The following is a 23254-nucleotide window of genomic DNA, read 5'->3' as shown; positions in this document are numbered from 1 at the left end:
AGGTCTTTGTACTGAACTGAGGAAGTGACTCGACAAGGTACATTTCACAGCTACCACAATGAGAAAAAGTGTACTGGGCAATTTTTACCTATAAAAGAGAGTTTGCAATGAAATTGTTCTGATATTCTTAGTTATATTAACAGATGCTGCCTCAGTGTTATAGCAGAGGAGTGGCAAAGATCAGCAAACAATTTGACTGTGATAATGATTTTTCTTTTTAATGGAATATGTAACAAATGCTCCTTGTAGATTTAGAAATGCCTATAAGACAAACATGTAAAGATTTTGTCTTTACATGTTTTTCTGAGAAACTATCACTGTCAGGAATGCAGTCTTAAGTTGAAAACTTCCAGTTGCTTACAGTTAGTAAAATAATATCTACATCTAGCTATACAGTGTGTTTTTATATTACTGGTCTAAAGCAGTAATGTCTGCTTCTTGTATTCTTTAACTTCCAGTATTTTCCTTGTACCCACTGGGAAACTATAAGGGTCATCTTGTTTTGCCTTTTATTTGTTATGTTTTATGTTCCTGATATTTAAAATGAAACATGCCAACCATGTCCAACCCACAGCCTGGCCCAGCCCGCCCTGCAGCCGCCCGCTGCCCCACATCATCGTGGCAGCAGCTCTTCCCTCCGAGCAGCCCGTTCTGTCCCTGGACACGCACCCATTGCTCACAACAACTGAACATCAGTGTGTGATGAGCTGGAACCAGGACATGGGGAGGGCGCTGTGCAGTGCTAACTCGAGTGACAGCAAATTATTTTATGCGTTGCGATAAGCTGGCTAAACACAGTCCTGTGAACAATGAACAATAGGGAGCCATGCGTTCAGTGAAAGGAATTTGAAAATAGGTTTCAAGAAGGATTGCCAAAAAAAAAAAAATCGGTTTTTTGGATTATTTGGGACTCTGTTTTCAGTCAACATAAATGTTTCTTGGGAATTTTCAAATGAAACATATAGAGTTGCAATTAAAAAATGTATCGCATCTCTACTGGAATTTTATAATTCCTGTCTTCCCAAAGAAAGATATCCCTCACTTCACAATCACATCTTACTCACGTCATCTGTTTTTGGCAGTGTCTGTATTCATGAATAGCTATTTTAAAGGATGTACTTGTTGCTCTTTTCAGTGTTTGAATAAAAACCTTAAAAATTAAGGCATTACTTTCAGAGCAATCTTTGTAAACGCAGCCCTAGACATGTCCTCTTCCTTCAATGTGGTCCAAGTTTTTTTGTTTGTTTGTTTTGGAGACTGAGAGTAGTATACCCAATGCAATGTCTCACTCAAAACCTAGAAAATAAAAACAGATTTTAACTATCAGCCCAGACAAGGCAGCAATTATAGTAAGAGTCTGCATGGCTTTAAGTTGGAATGTGTGATTTATGTAAGAAAATGATAGGAAGATGCTGAGAAAGGTGGTTTTTTGAAAGTGTTCTTTACCATAGAAAGCAAGCAGAACTTGATTTTTGTTGAATCTGTGCATAAGGCCTGTAGAATCCTAATTACAGTATTTTTGATGGAAGTCTGCTTTCGTGAAGATAGCAGGGATGCTAATGTTCACTAAAATTGAGCTAAAAGGTCATCAAACTGTTATTGTGAGGTGGGCCTAAGCAACTCGGCTTGCATACAAGCAGCTATTTGCTTGCGGTCTGTCAGAGTAGAATGAATGCCTTCTGCCCTATAAAGAACATGGAAGGGTAAATGACATGAAATGGGTGGGCAGTTGAGGCTCACTGATATACACTACCCGGCAGCGTGGGGAGTGTAGCCAGCTTTGACCAGGTGCTGGCCTGCAAACCTCACCCCTACAGTGCTATAGGAAACCTCCTCAGAATCATGGAAACTGTGGTTTCTGTTAGTTAATAAGTGGAGGATTCACTGTTTTATCTTTCTGTGCTCTGCAGTGCTCTTTAAACTTCTACTGGACTTTGTTTCTTTTTCATGTCATGAGGTAGGAATTGAGTTCCGAGCAGCTCAGCCCAGTCCTTCACTGAATATCTATGACTTTGCTTTCTTCCTAAGCCCCCGCCCAACTTTGCTATGTTGTGAACTCGCCTTTCTCAAACGCATGCAGAGGCCCAATGCATCAGCTGTGGCAGTTTCCTACCGTTGCATTTGGTCAGTCCGTCAGTCAGCCACCAACGCTTGGGTATGGGTCCTAGAAGTATAAGCTGTGACCTATCTTTTTGCTGTCAAAGCTCAGCAGAGCTGAATCAGTTAGCTCTTAATACACACAGCATAAAGCAGTAGAGGAGGCACTGTGGCACTGCTCCTGCAGAGCAGGGAGAAAATATGCCAAGTTACACTTGCTTTGCTAAACTTTTTTTGCATGGAATATGGGATGTTTGTCCTATTGAAGGCCTTGAAGAGGTTAAACAGCTGCAGTTAAGTTAGTTGGGGTGCCTTTTTCTAAAGGCTAAGAGCTGAAATAATTGTAGGTGCCTCTAGGAATGAAATAAACTGGCATATGTAAGAAAAAATTACTCTCTTTATGGTGTGTAACTTTTCGTATTTGGCAGTTACTGCAGCTGGGATCTTGGTGTTTTCCTGTTTTTGTCAGTGTTACAGATATGTATTTTCACGTGAATGAGTTGTTCTTAAGTAACTTTCTAACTACATGGGGACGAACAAGCTTTCTGTCCATGTCTGGCACGAGCATACTCTTCAGCTAATGTTAGTGAAAGAAAATTTAGGTGCTGTGTTCAGATTTGGCTTTTGCTACTGTGTATATCTGATAATACTTTAGGAAGTTTTGGGAGAAGTAGAAGATCTTACTGTTCCAATAACCCTGTGGGATTGTTTGCAGGACAGTGATTTATGGGCTCTTTTTGGCAGTTGTACCCAGGGCTCAGTGTGAAAATAAAATCTTACCCTCCCTACTGAAATTGTTTTAATAGTTGTTCTTGAAGTCTGTGTTTGTGTAATGGCAGAGCCACAAACGTGGATCAGCTGATGACATTAAGTTTGTAAGTATGAACAAGCTAAATAAACTCAAGGCAGTTCTAAAAGCTGTCAGAACTGAGTTGTCTTCCATGTGTGGGACGATGGCATTAGGTATCCAAGTAAAGAAGTACATTAATTGCTTGAAGGCTAAGATGTACAATGGAGCTAGCTGTAGCAGGAAAATACTAGTACCACCTTGAGAAAGGATTTTTCTGAGGGCTTTATTCTCAGAAAATCTAATTTTCTGTGTTTCTTTTTTTGTTCCTTTATGTACCTAACCACAGGTATGATTTTTAGTCTGCATCCCTGAATGAGTGGAGAATACTGTTCAGAAGTCTTTTATGTTATGGATACTTTTCAGATAATTGGAAAATTAAGTTTGGTGGTTTTATTTTTTTAATCAATTTTTATGTTCATACAATTTGTACTGATTAAGGGCAAATGAGATCTGTTTTCTTCCAGTATAGTTGTGAAATTAAATTGAAGACTAGGTTTAGTGATGTGGCTTAGAATGGTTGTGTAATATGGGAGGACAAACTCATTGCAGGGAGGAGTCAAATAATACCTATTTAATATCTTTTCATATGCATATTAAAACCATTTTAACTATGAAACAGCTCACCTCAAGAAGATTACTCACAGAAGTTATGATGATAACTAATACCATTGTTTAAAACATCCACAATTAGTTTGTTATGTACAGCAGTTCAGTATGCATCCCTCCAAACTATCAACTATCATGCCTATTGCTTTTTTTGTTGGTTTTTTTTTTGTTTGTTTGTTTGTTTTTTTTTGTTTTTTTTTTGAGGGTTAGGAATAAGGGCTATGCCATGAGAGTGGTTAGTATTCAATTTTAAAACTCTTCTTTAAAGACAGCATTTAATTTCACAGTGCTCCAAGTCATGTATATCTACTGCTCTATATAAATGTTTCATAGTGGAGGTGCTGGTGCCATAGCAGTGACATCTCTAGGCTAAAGGCAGGTTGATCTGTACTAATTTTATCCAGTGTAACACTGCTAGTTTCCTAAGTATATTAGGTGACTTATTTGTACCTAAACTACAGGTGACAATTCTTGAACAGTTTTGCATCTAGCAGGATACTTACCTGGGCTGAAGAACAGTGGGAAAAAGGAAATCCTAAGCTGTTCTGTCAAATGTGCATCTGTAATGGCATAGTGACAAAAGATTTTTCTTTTAACAGATTCTGGAAAATAACAACACCAATGAGTGACTTGATCATTGCTCTCAGCTCCAGATGATTTGCCCTGTTTTTCAGAAGGGTATGTATACATCCATTTATGAAAGTGTGGGCAAAATCCAGTATCATTTTAAGATGTGTTCCTGTTGCTTTTTTTGTTGGGTTCCTTTGCATGTATTCGTTTCTTTTATTTTTGTTTGTTTGTTTTGCTTTGACAGCCACACTTAATGTGTCTCATCCACTTGATCTCTAACTTACTCCTTTGTTCTTGATCTAACATTATTTTGCAGCATGACGAAATGCTCTGTCAGTCCCTTGTTGCTAGTTGCAGGTGATACTGTGTGTCAATGTAGCAAAAGGCTTCAGGTCTCTCATAAATGCCATTGAGTATCTGGCTCACCAGCCTCTTAGTTTTGCCTGTCATTGTTCCTTTGAACTTGCAGTCTGCTGAGGAGCAGGATTTCATTGCTGTATCTTCTTGTACAGCTGCATACTGATGTGGAGGAAAAAGGCGTTCATGTTGGCTCAGAGTTATGGGCTGGATATAGCTCGAATGTTTTCCTGTTAGTCTGCATGTAAAATGCCTCCCGGGGTGATCCTTCTGATAGCTCATTTTGTACTGCATACTTGTAAGGTGCTTGGTTGCACAGTGGTTCAGGAGAGAAGACAAAGTTCTTCTCTTATATGAATTTTTGAAGAAGGTTAAAAAAAAAAAAACAACTGTATGAATGTGACCAACTTATCTATTTTATTGAAAGCTGTATGAAACAGAAGGAAAATTAATATTAGCTTTGGAAGAGAACTGCGTGTTTGACATAACTCAGAAAGAAAACATAGGGAAATAAAATTCCTTTGCATTCCAATAAGAGCTGCATCTGGTCAGTCAACTAAATGTTATCCTTCTGTGGTGTAGACTGCCTGGGATCTCCTCTTGATTGCCAGCATTTAGCATTGAAGAAATAGACGTTGCTTTTCTCTAAAGAGTTTGCAGGTCAAGTAATTTAGAAACTAAGAGAAGTTCATTAAAAGATAACTTAAACTGCTATTCATACTTGAAATTCAAGTACCTGTAGAGAAAAGCTGTTGAAAAATGGCAATTTGTCCTGTAAATTCTGTTATTACTGCCAGATGCTGTTAGTATTTATTCAATTACTTAAAGTAACAGTAATCAAATTCACCTATAGAACTAACAATATATGTTGTGTATGCTGTGGTAGGCCCAGTGCAGTGCCTCCTGGTCAGTGGCAGAGGAACACGTTGGTGGCAGTCACAGTGGTAGTAATAGCAGCAGTTCCACCCCTGCCACTGTGAATGGATCGACATGAACATATCCAGTGCTTAAGCTGCTACTCTTGGAAAGCTGCAGTTGCTTTGTCTCTGTGTAGCTATAGGTGAAGGCAGTGGGGCTACGAGAGGTCAGATTTGATTGGAGCGTGCACACCTGGGTGGAGATAGGATGTTTACTTCTGGAAAAATGTTTATTTAGGGGAGGGCCAAAGGGTAGATGACAGTTGTACAGTAGTTCAATGTTCATAGTAAAAGTATTTACCCTTTTAGTAAAAAAGTGATGAAACTGGCTCCTGCAGAATGCGTTGGTGGCCTGCATGGAGCTGGGATGTTCTGTTGCTGCTTGCAGTATCTCCTAACAGACGAAGTCTGAGATGCTTGCCTTAGAGCTGAGGAGTCTTAAGTACGTAAAGGTAGTAGAACAAGAAATAATCAGGAGTAAATGGGGCAAGGAATATAGGTAGTGTGTTGTACTTGAAAACATATTGCTTTGTGTTAAAACAAAGAAATAGTCTGTGTAAAACGTAATGAGGGAATTAGCAATAAGTCTAATATTTCAAATGAAGAGTAAATTTTAGTTGCAGTAGGAAAGTAGGACATGCCAGTTTGAGCTACCCCTATAAAAAGGAAAGAGGTTCTTATAAACGAAATATTTACATTCTGCTCTTTGGGATGTTGTTTTAAGCAAGGTAAAGAGGAAAGCTTAAGGTAACTTCAGTGGAAGAGAATTGTCATGAGCTGTCACCAATCTTAGTGGTTTGCTATACTCTTAAAAGTTTGAACTTAACAAAAGATGGATAATAAATTGCATGATATTTTTCCAAACACTTGTTTTTCCAAAGCATTTAATTTGTAACTTAAACTTCTTTTACTAGATGTCGTCTGTTACTGAAAATGGAGATGTTACTGCTGGAAAGGCAAATGAAGAGAAAACATATAAAAAGGTAAATAAGCCTTATAACCTTTTCATTTCATGCCTTTCCTTTCATATTCATAATTTAAACCTGCTATAAGTGAACCATACTTCAGAACTAAATATAAGAACAAACAAAGCATGTTCTGTGGATTATTTGAAAGTATTTTATTCCTTCTGTGAAATGATAAGCTAATTCAGTATGGTTTTAAAATATACATTCTTGATAGATTGGTGGAAGTTCTTTGCTCTTAGCAACAGAAATACCTCTGTACACAAACAGTTGTCAGAAATTTAATACAGCGAGTTCCTGAATGTTTTGAATGTTTATGCCAGATGCCTGAGCTACAAACTCACTTTAACACCTCTTCAGTGTTTGCTGCAGAGTGCACTTCTTTTTTTGTAAGGAAATAGTGTTTAAGAGGTGGCGTATTTGGTGTAATATCATGCGTCCATGGTGGCAACATGAGGTTATTTAGAGATTGGTGGTAGGTAGTATTGTTTTTGGCTTTGGTTGTCTCTCAGTGGTTCTCTGGAAGCAGCGCTGTTTAGAACCATCAAAAACCATTGGTAACTAAGATGAGACATATACGTGCATACATATGTACGTGCTTACACAAACCAGTTTTTAGTTACTGGATTTGATCTTTTTCCTTGACAGATATTCTCTAAGAAGTAGTGATATGTTTCCATAACGTAGTATTAAGGTCCATGTGCTCCTACAGTATATGTCATAAATTAGGAGATATTATTTCTCTGTGTTTCCTACAGCATTGCTGGGAAAGTCAAGAAGAGTAAGCTGTTTCTTTTCCCACTCCTCACTCCTTTTGATGGCAATGACATTTTAAGTGTTTGGGATGTCATTCTAGATTATTTTCTCAGAATTTTCTCAGGAATGAAAGAAAAACAAGGTTTGAGAAAATGTGTGGTTGTCTTTTTTAGTTAAAAATTGTCTTCAGTTTCTCTGCTTATGACTTCAAAACACTGAAGTCTTAATAACTTTCCACATCTAGTACTAAAAAAGGTAGAAAAGCTATATGCCCAGGGTGGACATTAATGCGGTCTTATAACTGCCTGAGTAGACTGCAGAACTTGGTAGTCCCTGCACAGGAGAATTTGTATTCCTTTCAGTCATCCTATGTGCCTTACTTTGTTCCCATTCAACTCATAAGTTCAGAGTATTCCAGAGAAAGCCTTGTGAGGATTTATACCATGACACCAATCCTTCTGATGTTCTGTGAAAAGTGCGTCCACCACATCATACTGGGGTCTCAGTGTCATCTCCAAATTCTGCTCTTTCCTCTGAGCTTCCAATTGTTTGTTTGTACATGGATCTTACAGCAGTTTAATTTCTTTTCTGGTATTCATACTCCCAGTTGTTCTCAGTTCAAGATCCTGTGTTATGGGTACCCCATAGTTCAGTGTTATTGCATATTGCCATTTATGCTCCAGCTTCTGAATACTAATAGAAGATAATAAAGTTTAACCCTAAAACCGATGCATGAAGAATTTAATGATAGTGTGTTTTGCTTTTAATTATGTGTTTCTTCTCATAAGGCAAATCCTTTATAAGCCTTGCACTTCATTCTGTTTCTCATCTTTGCAAGATATTCCATATAACACCATTGAAGGGTTTTTTGTTTCTTTGTTTCTTAATAGAAGGCAACTGCATTTGTGTAGAAAGATGTTTATGAGGTGAGGCTGGCAGGACCTGTGTTTGACAGCAACATTTCATGTCATCTTCCATTTAATTCCAGATTTTTATGAAACCTTCACAATGGCACCACTTTCTGGTCATGTCTTATTGGCAGTTAAAACCCACCTATCTTTAACTGCTCACATCAATTTTATTTCCTTTTTTTTTAAAAAAATTATTATTATTCAGGCTCTTCAGTTGTGCTTTACTGTATTGGCAAAAATTGCTGACAATTTTTGTCCTTTGACTTTCTGTGATACATTCTCCAGAAATCTGGGTTGGGAAGAGCTTAGTTTCTTAGCTAATTCTTTTTCTACTGCTTGGGCAGTTCCTGCTCCCATCTGCCACATCCCTTGATGGAAGTGGGACTGCTTAGGCAAGATGCTCCCGTAGTTTTCAGATCAGGCCAGGCTTGCTAACTCATTCTTATTGCTCGGAGGCCTCCTTTCCATCTTTTTGTTCTTGTTGTTTAAACGTAATTGAAGTGGAGAAACATATGATGTTTGTCTGTTCATTTCAGAACAGGCAAATTGCACATCTTGGCTTGAATTTTGCCTGTTTGGGCTTTGTCTCTGCTTTGCTTTGACCTTTCGTATACAGCTCCAGGGCAACTGTGTAGCTGTTTCTTAAAATGGAACTGATATATAACTTTGATCTGGAATATTTGTAGCAGTGATGTGCTGTTTTAAGGAAGTGCATTGGTTGGTCTGGTAGCCAAACAAGTTGCATCATGAGGTGCATGTCTGGAGCAGTTCAACAAAGCAATGAAGAGTATAACAAGAGATAGAATGGGTAACCAAAATGTAGTTCAGAAACACTGACATTATAAAAAATTTTGTAATGCCAAGATTTACTTGGTGATTCAGGGTATTTCTAGTGTCAGTCCTAGGAGTTAATTGTCCTGAGATGTGCTGATAGTCTCAGCTTTAAGGTCATGCTTCCAATACAGAGGGCTTAGTGAAGGAAGAGTCAGTGTCATCCTCCTGCATCTCCTGCTGTGGGCTGCACTGGTTCCACATGAAGACTCAGCAGCAACTTTATTATAAGCTATGTGGTCTGGTCTTTTAAGTTTTCCTTGGACTTTTCAGCCTTTTCCCAGAGTGAAATGCTGTAGTGTGCCTCTTTAGCTTCTGTTTACCAGCTCTTACTGTAAAGCTAAAAACAAATGAAATCCTTGTGGATAAGTAAAGTTCTGATACAACTTCGCTTGAAAGGTTATGATTTCCTTACATAATGATGGTGGAAAGGGGGAATGTCTCAGTCTCATATCACTTTGTCCTGAGTAGTTTTTGCTTTTTGCCTAGTTGCAGTGTCCACTCATTTTTCATAATAGTGTGCAAGGATTATGTCCATACAGCTTTCATCACATTAATGTGTCAAGTGCATACAAATAGGAAAAGTAATACATGGAAAATGTCTGATGTAAAATTTAGTGAATCATAGGGGAAAGTTAAATAAATGTTGGCTTTGGAGGCATTTTCCATTTGTCATATCCACTGAGAAAGAAGCCTAACAAATCAATACATATTAAACGATATTTTTGCTTGATCTGGAAATGTAAGGAAATGTAAATATCCCTTATTAAGAACTGTGAATAATTTCTTCATAAGGAAAACATGGAAGAAAATGAGAGAGAAAATAATTGCAAACTGTAGCTTTTATCTATTTTATATATGTTTAAAAACATTTTTTCTTGGAGAAAGGTGAAGGTAGATTAAATCTGGTGTAAATAAAACTACTTTCTTTAGCACTGTATTGCCAGGCTCATTGACATGAATAATGGTTTACTGAAGTGTTTGTCCATCTGGGGACAAATTGTATCTTAACTGTTGTTTGAAAAGAAAAGATGTTCTGCAGTGGCAGAAATGTTCACCACCTTTTCCTTGTGGGTTACCCTTCTGAAGACCCTGGAGCTGATGTAGATACTGCTTTGAGTGCACTGACTGAAGTAGAGATAGGCTATGCAGTTATGTCTAGTGATTTTGGACAGCTGGAGAGTGAATTAGAGCTGAAGACTCTAATTTGCTCCCTTTTCTGCTGTTTCCTGTATAGCGTGGCTCATCATGCAAATGCTGTCATTCAGAACACCACCCCACACTTTTCCTTCTTTAACCCCAACTTTTATTGATGAACAGTGTCAAATGGTGCAGGGTATAGCTTAGGTGCAATGGGGTAGCTGCCCTGGCTGCGTCCCCTGCCCACTCCTTGTGCACTCCCATCTTCTCACTGGTAAGGCAGCATAAAAGTTGAAAAATCCTTGGCTTTGTGTAAACCCTCAGTGTGTTAACAAGACTGTTTTCATCACAAATTGAAAGCACAGCACTGTACCAGTTATTATGAAGAAAATTATCTGTGTCCCAGCCAAGGTCTGAAGGAATCTTATTCACAATTGAGAACTTTATTTCTGTGGTATTTTCGTTGTGTATTACCAGTGTGTTCCAAACATGTCCTGAATTCATGTAGAATAGTCTTAAGAGCTATTATAAACATTTGTGATAATAACTGTTTTTAAGTTCATCCCAATCAGTTAAAAATAAACTTTCATTTTTATGAAGAAGTTCTTTCCTCAGAAGGCAGTGAGTCACTGGTACAGGATGCTCAGAGAAGCTGTGGATGCCCCATTCCTGGAGGTGTTCAAGGCTAGCTATGATGGGGCAGCTGAGCTGGTGGGTGACAGCCTTTGCCCATGGCAGGGGGGTGGAACTGGGTGATGTTTAAAGTGCCTTCCAAGCCAAACCGCTTCGTGTTTTCACCAGGAGGAAATAAAGCTAGGAATAAGTTAGCATGTAGACCTGTCAGTTCTGTTTATGGAAATTCAGATACTTCCAGTAGTTTCTTTATAATTTTGTTTAGTTCAGCTAAAATAGTGATAGATATCTTACTTGTCTGAATTCTTGAGGCCTTCTTTTCTTCAGTTTCCTTCAGTAGTCATGTTTTGACCCAGATCTCAGACAGAAGAAAATGTGATTTGCTATGCGCATGAACACTTTAAAGATCCAAGATGATGTCTTGATTTGCTAAAACGTTGTTAAAAGCCTTGCTCAATCATTGCTAAGAGTCCTAACTATACACGTTTTGGAATTCATAACTGTATCAAGACAGTGGCACAGTTATAAGTATGCAACAGTCTCTTATTTTTCTCCTGAGATTTTACTGATTCAGTTATCAGAATCTGCTGACAGTCGTGCAGCTTTTGCATTGCAGTGTAATCAGTCATATATAATAGTTCCTTAATCTGCTTCCTGACATTCCGTATAGTGATAGAAATAATGAGGCATGAACAGATCTGCTGAAGCACTGGAAATGTATAGAAGAAAATCAGACCAGAACACGTATTCGTATGTTCTTATTCTGGAAACCTGTTACCAGTTTTCTAAAATCTCTGCTTGTAATCCAAAGTCTACCCCAGATGCATACTCGTTTGGCATGATTATTTCTTATGGTAACATATTTTACAGTTCTTCTTAATGTATTACAATTAGCACCTTGCCTTGTTCAAAACTGGCTATCTGTGGCATCAGTCACTTTGCCCAGGAGCAAAGGGAATTTATCTGAAAAAAAGAAAATTAGCTACCTATTGTTGGAGCTTGCAAACATGTGCTAACAGCATTGCTGCATGACTGTTGGCACTGATTTACATCCAAAAACCAATGTGTGTGGGTAGAATTGTTCTGCCAACATTGAAACTTTCCTAGTGGAGCTGCACTGGAACATACATTTTCAGTAGCATACTACTGAATGTTTTGTACTCAGAAAGAAAGAAAATAATACAATAATAGCAGTTGTACTTGTTTAATGACCTAGCTTTATACTGGCATTTAGTGCAGTATGTCAGAAAAAATGTGTGTGTAAGCTTATATTGTGTAGCACAGTAATTGATGACTTTAATATGGAAAGTACAGTGAACACCATGTGGAACAGCATGTAACGCTTCATTGCTTTGTTCATAGGCATAGTTCTAGGATGCAAAGAAAAAGAATGGCCAAAGAATGTGGCATAGGCTGGTGTAATTGATAGCCTTCAGAAAGAGCAGATACACTCTGGATATTTCTACTTTCTGCTGCAGAACAGAGTGTTTTTCTAAATCTGTGACACCACTGCCATTTACATCTGGATTATACAAATAAATACCTGTCTTTTTGTTTTGTTTATTTCCTATTATGATAGATTGCCTTATAACAAAAACCTCGGGTAGAGCTCTCCTTTGGAGGTCACAGCTGCTTTTTGCAAAGAAAACTAGCAGGACTAAGGAAACTTTTTTTCTATAAGAGGGGCAGCTTAGTAGTAACTGTTAACTCCTGCCTTCCACAACAAAATCCAAAGATGGGGTGGATGGCAGAAGTCCAATTAAATGAAGTCTGACTTGCTGTGCAAGCAGCTGGCAGAGAAACAGGCAGTGTGAACTTAAGAAAGAGTGAAAGAACAGAGTGGAGTTGCAAGTTGTGGAGAAACACAGGAAAGAGTTTTATCACTGAAGTTTTCTAGTTGCTCTGTTTTTACATGCCCTTTTTGTAATTTAATATGAAAGGAAACTGGTAGTTCAAATGTGGCAGCTGCAGAGACATGCTGAGGTGGTCTGGCTGCCTCTGAACGCTTCAGCAGAAGCAGCTGCTGGAAGTGTTCTGTCAGTGGGACACTACAAGTGCCCAAAGACAGGAAAAATGTAGTGCAAAAGGAATGGACTCCCAAATAACTGCACACACAGATTGAATCTAGTAGCAATTTCTTGATGTTCAAGAGTTTTTTAAATGTACTGCATGGAGAAGGCTTTCTGTTTTCCAACAACACTGTCCTCAGGTGGTTTGACCTATGAATTTACACAATTTATGGAGACTTAGTTTCTTTTCATGGTTCTGGAAAAGATAAGCTATGTTTGCAGAGGAGAGGTGGTGTGTTTAGATTCCTGGTACCTGTGGTAACCAGTATAACTGAAGAACAGTTGTTCACTTGTAGGAAATTCGGATCTGTCCAAATCCATGCATCTAGAATAATTTTGACTAAGTGGAACCCTGGGGATTATTCATTTATTTATCTTCAGAGAGGCTGCGACTTTCAGGAGGGCTTCTGTATGCAAATCTATACCAATCCCTTTCTGAAATGCCATTGCTTAATGCCATTTTGGTAGTAAGAAGTGTGTTTACAGTGTAGACAGTGTGCATTGTGTTTCAGTTAAAAGAAGGAATCGAAGAAGTGGGGATTTCATTGGGAATTTTTGGTATGTTGCCAGACTCAGGTTCTTTACACTTACTCTGATTTCAGGGTAATGTAATAGTTTTATAAGACTTAATGTGAACATACATTATTGTAGTGTTATTAAAGCTTTGAAGAGCTTTTAAGGAACTATAGTCTGTTCAGGCTCTAGGAACTGATGCATGGAGAGGAGTTTGACGTCCTCCGTGAAGCAGCCTTTTTTTTTCAGCTAACTGGAGATGAGCACTATCTTGTGTTTTCACAAGGCAAAGAGCTGTGAAGTAGACAACCGATTCATTGATTCAGTTCTACCACCCAGTAGAACAGGCTGGTGAAAGAGATAAGAGCAGTCTTTTCTTCACAGATAGTAGTAAAAAGAAATGAACTAATGGTAGCTGTGTGGGAAAAACAGTTGCAGAACAGTGCTAATCAGCAGTGGTTTCTTATCTATCAGGTGCCGTTTGCTCCCCATGTCATAAATAGGACTGTCGTAACTAGGTAGCTCTACTATTTCATTAGAAAAAAATTGAAAACCTGGATTGTTTTACTTACATTTATTTATACGAGTGTTACAAAGGATGGAAAAAAAACAAAAATAATCTTGCCTTTCAGAGTGATAATGAGGTGAAATTTCTGAGGAAAAGAATATGAGCATTATAGCAGGTGCTTTATAGCACCTGCAATAAGCCAGGTGTCTTGCAAAAGAATCACCATCTTTGCCCTCGAAAGTTCATAGGCCAAGCTTCAGTTGCAGTAAAATGAGTTATAAAAAAGGAAAACAGATACACAAGGACAAAGTTCATATCCTTTAAGTTCCATATGACATTTCTGGGATGTGCTAAAAAGGGCAAGAATGTTGAATTTGTGGACTGCTTGTGGGGAATATGAAGCCTTAGTAAACATCTGATTGAGTGTTAAGAATGGGAAAACTGAGAGTAGGGTAAACTTCATAAAATTAAGTGAAGGCTGAATCCAGTGCAGTTTCTTTCTGTTCATGGTTGTTTTTTGCTTTTTAAAAATATTGATTCATTATTATTAATAGTCCCATAGATAGATAACATGTAAAAAAACCTGTTTAAAAGGATAAATGTAATGTGACAGTGAACAAGATGGGTGTCCAGATGTGAAGCACAAACTCTATTCACATGTGTATTGATTTGATCGAAGTTGCATAATTGCTGCTTGTGCTGGACATTAATCATGCATGAATAGAGTCCTTTCAAAGAAAGAAAAATGTGAATCTTCTTACAACACCAGCCAGATCTTTTTATTAATCAAAGTTGCAGTCGAAGAATGGTAGCATTGTTTGTTCCTGCCAAATTGCCTGTTCTGAACTGTTATAAAATTGCCACTTCAGCTTGGTGTGCAGTCTTAATTAATGAGGAGCTACACATCTCTATCTTCTCTAAAAATAAGCAGTGGCTCTGGCATGTGCTGTTCTGAGGACTAAAATATGTGTAGTTTTGTATATATGAACTTTTTCTTACGTAATTTTCACTCCCTTCCAAAATATTTTTGTTCAAGTGCTGCAGTAGTTCTGGCCATGGAACTTAAGGGGTTTTCACTGATACCATGTCTAGTTTGATGGATGAGAGATAACATCTGAGAACAAGCATCAAAATGGTACCTTTGAACTACTGAAAGTACACCATGCAAAGGGAAGTTATTCCCTTCTTGTCAACCTTATTTACCTTTTTAGTGGTTTGCTTTATTCAATCCTTTCATCTTTTCTTTGCTTCATTTGCGCTTCCATGTCAGATGCTATTTTTTCAGAGTGCCCTTCTGCTGCTTTCACACATCAACAGCATGTAACGGAGTATTGATGAGAAGGTTCACCCTCTGCTGCCATACTGTCAACTTCTGCCTCTGATGATGGGCAAACATCATAAAATATGAGGCAATACTATTGGAGAAGACATTGTGCATTTTCGTGGTATTTTTAACTGTTTTTTCCCAGAATGTAACACATACAGTTTCAGACCCTGGAATAGGTTTGAAAGTCTAATAGGCTTTTGGAACAACACAGTATTTCTTTAAATCTTTTAATTGATAAGAAGTTGACTCTAGATGAAAGTTTTCTTCTGCTCTTAAAGGCTGAGAAAGAAAGGGGATGTGGCATTGTTATTACAAAGTTATGTTACTGATAAGAACAGAAATTTATCTGTAATTAACTGATGCTTGAATTCTTACTTTCTATGCAGACTACGTCCTCAGCTATTAAAGGTGCTATCCAGCTGGGAATAGGATACACTGTAGGAAACCTTACTTCAAAACCAGATAGAGATGTTCTTATGCAAGACTTCTACGTAGTGGAAAGTGTCTTCTTACCCAGGTAAGGATAAGCCCATTCAATCTATTTTCTAGCAGAATTTCATAATGAAATTCTACCTAAATATTTAAAATAAGAGTTGTTTTACAATTATGGCAAAATTGGGTTGGAAGATTGAGGCAAAGGAACTTGAAAATGCTCCTGTCTTCATGTTGTCAAGTTTGGTTCATGTGTGGAGTCGGAATGTTACTTCATAAATTGTTCCTAATAATTTGCAGTGAATCATAGAATCATAAAATGGCTTAGGTTGGATGGGACCTCAAGGATCATCAAGCTCCAACCCGTCTGCCACAGGCAGGCCACCATCCTCCATATCTAATACTAGACCAGCTGCCCAGGGCCCCATCCAACCTGGCCTTGAATACCTCCTGGGACCAGGGCATCCACAACCTCTGGGCAGCCTGCTCCAGCACCTCACCACTCTCATGGTGAAGAACTATCCCTTGATATCCAAGCTAAATCTTCCTTCCTTCAACTTAAAACCATTTCCTCTTGTTCTGCCATTATCTCCCCTTGTAAAGAGTTGATTTCCCTCCTGTTTGTAGGCATCCTTTAGGTACTGAAAGGCTGCAATGTGATCACCCCACAGCCTTCTCTTTTCCAGACTGACCAAGCCCAGCTCTCTTAGCCTGTCTTTGTAAGGGGAGGTGCTCCAGCCCTCTGGTTATTTTTGTGGTCCTCCTCTAGGCCCACTCTAACAGCTCTCTGTCTTTCTTCTTTTGGATGCTTATATCAGTGCTTGGAGATTATTAGTGTTAATAAATGGGAAGAGGAATTGACAGTGTTCAGAATAATTGCAGGTGGGTACTTCTGAAATTGATCTCTCCTAATGTAAATTTGGTAGTTTAAATTCCTAATTTCCTCTGAACTGAGAGATCTTTCAAGAGAAAGACACTGTATTTCTTATGTGAAAAGAAGCATTTAATTGCATTCTCTATTCAGAGGACTTGGGAGTATCCATATCGCGTTCTGGTGAAGATGGTGAAGGGCCTGGATGGTGAAGGGCCTGGAGCATCTCTCCTATGAAGAAAGGCTGAGTGAACTGGGTCTGTTCAGCCTTGAGAAAAGGAGACTGAGAGGGGACCTGATCCAGGTCTATAAATATCTAAGGTGTGGGGGGCAGAATGGCGAGGCCGGACTCTTTTCAGTGGTGAGTGGAGACAGGACAAGGGGAAACGGCCGGAAACTGCAGCACAGGAAGTTCCGCACAAATGTGCGCAAGAACTTCTTTACAGTGAGGTGACGGAGCACTGGAACAGGCTGCCCAGGGAGGTGGTGGAGTCTCCTTCTGTGGAGATGTTCAAGACCTGCCTGGATGCCTACCTGTGCGACCTGCTGTAGGGAACCTGCTTTGGCAGGGGGGTTGGACTCGATGATCTCTGGAGGTCCCTTCCAACCCCTACAATTCTGTGATTCTGTGGTGCCAACTGTAAGGTTCATGATCTTTCTCTTGGTGATTAGATATAGATTTGTTACCTGTGTACTTATCCAGCGTAACCACAATTTTTCACTTGTTCATAAAAATAAAAACAAAGTACAACTTAAAACTGAGAAGTTTGTATAGCATGTAAAAAAAATTTACTTTTCTTTTTTTTTTTTTTTTTTTTTTTTTTGGAAAATAGATTGAGCCATCATATTTGCAAAGTGTCCAACTGTGATAGTTATGCAGGGTTCCATTATGCGGGGTTCTATAGTAGTTCGTGTAACTGTTTTGTTGTTTGTGAAACAAAATAAAACATATATGTTAAAAGTGTTTCATGATGTAGCGCAACTTCAGGCAAAAAAAATCTGTTTTTTTTAACACATGAGATCAAGATAAATAAAATGGTTTGTAGTCATTAGCATCACCGACCTTGTGAAATTTGCATCCTTGGGCACTTAGAAATTACATTTTTGTATTTGGTTATGTTTTTAAGGGAGTACTAGGAGAGATTACTTCTGGCTGAAAAAGAGAACAAAGGCAAAAGCAATAGCCTATTTGTACTAACATAAAATTGATTCTAAAAGCTTTAATAGCACCTTTCTCAACAGTTATCTTTAAAAAAAAAAAAAAAAAAATCACAACAAATAAGAGCATGAAGAAAATGATGTAAATGAAAGAAATGCCTAGAGCAGCCAGTGATCTGACTTCTTGTTTTTGTGTAGCAGTCTAGTAAGCAGCAGTACATAATACAGTGACTCATAATACAGTGACTCATCTTGACTGTAACAAAAAGCCTTTCTATGCAGAGCCTTGCTGGTAACACTCTGTGAAACCAAAAGTTGGCTATCCATAGAAGTCTCTTAAATCATGATGTTTCACTTCTTAAACTGACGAAAAAAATCCATATTTCAAGTCCTTCTCTTGTCTTTATTTAACTTGCACCTTTGTCTAAATCTTTTCCACCTGAAGTGCTGTTAACTTGTATAAATCATAATACAGTGTTAAATGAGTTATAATAATTTAGTGTTACAGACTTCAGTCTTTCTGGCTATTAGTATATTGGGTCTTGACATTGTATGGATAACTTCTAAGTCCTGTCTGCAGCTGACTTCGCTACTACAGCTCAAGATAAAAAGCTGAGGCCTCATGTCCCTTCTGTGTGAGGCTGAGCTCCAGAGGTGTGGTTCAGGTGCTCTTCACACTTTCCTAGGACAGTATTCACATTTGAAGACAATATTGTAGAAGTCACTATTTAAATGCAGCTTATGGAAAATGAGCTCTGTGTCCTCTAAATGTTTAGGTTTTTACTTTTTTTTTTTTTTTCTTTTTTTCCTCCTACCATTGGGCTGGTGTGGGTTGAGTGAACTAACATGAAATTAGTTATACCGGCAGACTCCATGGACTCACTACTGTCTGAGAGATGATGAGTATCCAGGAACAAGCTGAGGAGAAGCAATGCTTTTGACCAGTAACTGCACCGGGAAAAGAACCTGGCAAGGCAATGTAGCAATTGTGAAGCTTGAAGTAGTCAATTACTGAAACAAGAAAAAACTACATTTTTCTTCTTGCTCTGAGTACACATAATTTAGCTGCAACTCCAAGCAGGGTATTAACTGAATTTCCATGGCCTCGTCCAGATCTAGCAGGTGTGATATAGTCAGAGGTGAGAGGACAGTTTTTGCTGTTGAAGAAACCTGTGTGCCTGTGAGCACAGAACATGAGCACTATTGTAGTAATGAGAACAAAATAGATCTGAGGTAGTAGAAGTGCAGCGAAACAACGGCCTGTGCTCCAGCAAGCAAAATAGTATTACCTGTGCCCTTCTGGGGAAGAAGCAGTTTACAGTTGATCATAAATTTGTTAAGTGAGATAAGAAAATTAGTTTCTGCGTGTCACTGGGCCCTGATGTAAACCTAAGTTCTGTCTGTAGTTCAGCTCTGTTGACAATAGGAAAATAACTTCCTGCTGTGTTCAGAGTTTGTGAAGGAGGGAGAAAACTGTTTTTTCCCTAAAAGGGCACAGATAATACTGAACGTAACTGTGCTGCTTATTGTGGGAGCTGTTGTAAATCTGGATTAACCCACGGATTGCAGGTTATGCCTGGTCCAGAGTTACTTTGTAACAGGGTTAAATTGGGTCATAGTTTATCCTAGATCTACTTAGATCTTTGTTTCAGGAAGCAGTTCTCAGTAAAGTGTAGGTATCTTTGCAGGAGTGAATTTGAACTGCAGAATTGCTTGCTTTTGTTTGTGTGTTACTGCAGCTGTGGAAATGGGGAGATGCTTCTGTTACCTTCTCATTGTCCACATCGACCATTTGCCGTTTTTCCTTTTCCTAAGGAGTATAAAAATATGTTCCTTTTGGGGTTAAGTGAATATTAATAGGGGATGCTATAAGAAGGTGTATTTAGAGCTACAGTTAGGACTGAGTGTAAATGGTACTACGTAAATGTTCACTTTGTGCTAAAAAAAAAAAAAAAAAAAAAATGCAGTGTGCAAGTGACCCAGTTGATTTTGGAAGTACAGTAACTGGAGTATCAACCTAACTCCCCTCCATAGGTTGAAATTACATGGGAAACTGTCTGTTTTTAAATGCTGCTTTGAAAATCCAGCCAGGAGGTTCTTATCTGGAGCTTATCTTTTGCAGCAGTGGCTATAGGATTTGTGGGAAAGTTCTGCATCCTGCCAGTGTTCCCTCTTCCCTCCTCTGTCTATTAATTCAGGTGTGTGAGGCTTTTTCTCATCTTCCTGCATTGTGCTTTGTGCCCTGACCTCCTTAGTGAGATGAACCAGTTCATGTCTTGGTGTCACATTTTGTTCCCAAATTGGCCGTTTGCATGTTCAGGATGCAGAAGTACCCTTAGAGCTGTTTGATTCAAATTTGGGGCCAGCTCAGAGCTGTGTGGCCTTGGTGGGGCCTGGTGCTGAGCTAACATGCCTCACAGTTTCAGGCAGCGATGACTTGAGCAAGTCACTAGGCTGTGCAGCCACATGTGAGCTGGGAACACGACACCTTGCTGAGCATATCCAGCAGACACAGACTGAGGAGGCATGTTTTCTATGGTGATGCCTGGTGAGCTGAACTCCACTCCATCAGCTAACTTTCGCTACTCAGTCATATGCAGCTTCAGAAATGCAGAGCATTTGGAGAAAGGCTTCATCTCTTCTGGCCTTCTGAGATGCAGGCCGCTGCTAAGCACAGCTGTGACTTTGATATTTTGCAGCAAGTTGTTAATCAGTCTTGTGTTTTTCCCTTGCTAATAGTCTGTATTTTCAGGGTCTGGATCCTGCGTATTGTGAACACTTGTTATGGTTTCTGATTAAACTAGTAAGTCCGTTTGGCGCTATTGACCTGTATGCTCACTGCAGCTTCAGTGCGTTGTTCCTTGTGTATGTGCTGTTCAAAAATAATTACTTTATTTTCCATATGTTCTGGAATAAATTTCCATGTACTGTGTACTGCTGTCCAGCTTAGGAACAATTTTAGTTTTAACTAATGATCCGTTTTCTATATACTGCACTTATGAAATGGCTGTGGTATTATCAGAGAATATCTTCTGTCTTCATTTTGGCCCTGGTGAGGTTTCAACAATGGGTCATGCTAGCAGAGTAGGGATGCATAATCTTTTGCCACACTTTCACAAAATAAAGAATGGTGTTATGGCTGCAGGAAACAGATCTGTAAAAGTGTGTTCTAAAAGGTAAGGTTTCATTATAAAGTTTAGATGATTAGCTCTTGTGACAGTGGTGTTACGTGGCCCCAGACTCCCAGAGAATAGGCTGAAAGAGCTGGGGCTGTTTAGCCTGGAGAATAGAACACTCTGGGGGGACCTAATAGCAGCCTGTCAGGTTGCTTTAAGAAAGGGGCTATAAGAGAAGAAAGGGACAGACTTCAGCAGGATCTGTTGTGGTAGGACAAGTGGGAAATAGTTTCAAACTAAAGAAAGAGAGATTTAGATTGGGTGTAAGGGAAAAGTTCTTTATAATCAGAGAGGTGAGGCACTGGAAAAGTTCACAGTATGGCTACATATTACCCTGAGACATTCCTATACTGCAGAAAAATGCAATGAGGTAGCTGGATATATATGTAAAACTTCATTTCAGCTAAGATTGGCATGCTGAAAGAAAAAGCATTAAGCAAGCTTAAGTAGAAGGAAAAGTACTAAGTTCAGACTGTTAACTTATTGACTTTTTTACTTCATAATAATAAACTATAAATGGAGTTTATTTTAATTCCTTAGAGTCATTGTATGAAGGACTACAAAATGAGCAACCGAGGTAGCAACATTTACTAGCTGTTAGCTGTATGGTTTAGCAGTTGAAAAACACTACTATTCTGATACCTTTGTATACCTCTTTCGTCATCTACAGACATCTTTTGAAGTGTGGTTTCCAGCCAGAGGCAGGGTGGTTTTTTTTCTTCTTTGGTCTCATATTCCAGAATCTGAAGTATGTGCCTTTCTGGAGCCTGAGAAAGCTTTTTGTCTGGCTTATACTACTTAATTAGCAGCAGTTTAGTTTTATTGGTGGTTTGCATGATGGGGTAGCTAAATGGGTTGGGGAGACTTCTGTAATTAGGTTGTTGTTAATTATTGTGGGTGACAGGTTTGTATGATGGACATTAATGGTGCAAGATCTAAGCTCTTAGATGTGTTTGATTAGAGATTTATGATACCTAAATCAATCTCTATAGAAAATCTGCTTAACACTCTTTCTTCATATTTTCTTTATTATATTCTTTTTTTTTTTTTTTTTGTATACTTTGTATACTACTGCTATCAAGCATGTAGGTACATACTGCATTTCTGAATAATTTAGTTAGGGTAAATGTCTAAAGCAGTGTCAGAAGAGCTGGTATTCACCACTATGTCTGGTCTTATGAATTTTATATTCAAATATTTATCGATCTACGCACAGATTGACCAAACTTTATCTTAACGCTATTCTTCCTAGCTTTGAAATTATAGCGTAGAACTTCATTACTCTGTTTAAAGCCTTCTTTTAATTTCCAACATGAAGGAAACCACAGACAGATTTTTTTGTATAGCATCTTCCTGCCAGCCTTTTCCTTCAGCTTATAAATATATACGCTATAAATAGTGTAATGTTCATCTCAATACTCATACAACTGCATCATGGGAGTACAGAGGGAGTGTTGACGTAAATTAAGGAAAATTGTCACAAGGGTTACATTCTTTTTATCTGCTTCTTTGAGAAAGACTGGCTTCCGGACTGGCCTGCTCAACAGTCTTTCTATGTGGATCTTCTGGTTTGAATCAATATCTAATGTGTAGCTGAATACCATTTTCAATAATTCCCCACTCTGTATATAGCTCATGTTCCTAATTAACTGAGCATATAAACCAGCAGTGGTTTAGACTGAGGTAGGATAAAATACATGATGGGACAGATGAAGGAACAGAAAACCATCTAAAGTTCAGGGAGGCTTTTCAGTTTTGCACTGTACTGGCAAGGAAGGGTGAGATAGTGTAACTGCATTTAGCCTGCAGAAAATGTGCTGAGGATGCCATTTCATAAATAATGCTGAACTAATAAAAGCTTGCTGGCACACGCAAAAAAATTGGTAGACCTACTTCCCTCTGCTTTGCATAGTTCCTGCCCTCTTTGTTGTGCTATAGTGTACTTCTATGCTCTCTCATTTTAGTACCTTCTTACCTGTTTTGCAATTTTAGTGTCTTTAGTATCTCTGTCTGATCCCCTTGTGAACCAGTTCAGTTCACCACAGTTTTCCTTTCTGTCTCAAAGCTATTAGCTCCTAAAAGGGAGGTGATAAGCTGTAGCTTTAGTTTTAATATGATCTTTATGAATGTGGAAGTGGGTGGTGAAAAGACTTACAGCACAAAAGGAGAGAGAAAGGAGTTTGCTGGTGATACTGTGTATCTCACAGGCATTTCTCTGACACTGATTAATGCTGGTGCACAGATTTTTCTGTATGTACGACTCTAGTAAGGCCAGTGATTGAGTTAGGTGGCTTTACATTAATGGTAAGCTTTGCAGGAGGTGGCTAAAAATGGTTCAGTAATAAGTGGGTTTGTTCTATTTTTGTTTTTGTTTACAGTGAAGGAAGCAATCTCACTCCTGCTCATCATTACCCTGACTTCAGATTTAAGACGTATGCACCTCTTGCCTTCCGATATTTCAGAGAGCTTTTCGGTATCAAGCCTGATGATTACTTGGTAAGAGCTTGCATTTTTCCTTTGAGTTACAAATAATTTGCACTAGTTTTGTACAGAGGAAGATGCTTTGG

General features: G+C 38.6%; 1 protein-coding gene across 1 annotated transcript in view; it reads left to right on the top strand.

Moving 5' to 3' along the window:
• Nucleotides 1–6311: 6311 nt before the first annotated feature.
• PIP5K1B (phosphatidylinositol-4-phosphate 5-kinase type 1 beta) overlaps nt 6312–23254 on the top strand; it is a gene marked incomplete at both ends in the record, with an annotated part of 38183 nt that continues 21240 nt past the window's right edge. Inside the window, 3 exons of the mRNA XM_079548639.1 lie at nt 6312–6380; nt 15437–15567; nt 23066–23183. Of these exons, the coding sequence (XP_079404765.1) occupies nt 6312–6380; nt 15437–15567; nt 23066–23183 (318 nt within the window). The remainder of the gene's footprint in view (nt 6381–15436; nt 15568–23065; nt 23184–23254) is intronic.

Source organism: Tetrao urogallus (assembly GCF_951394365.1).
Source record: "Tetrao urogallus genome assembly, chromosome: Z".
Taxonomy (NCBI): Eukaryota; Metazoa; Chordata; class Aves; order Galliformes; family Phasianidae; genus Tetrao; species Tetrao urogallus.
This window is presented reverse-complemented; position numbering and strand designations above follow the sequence as displayed.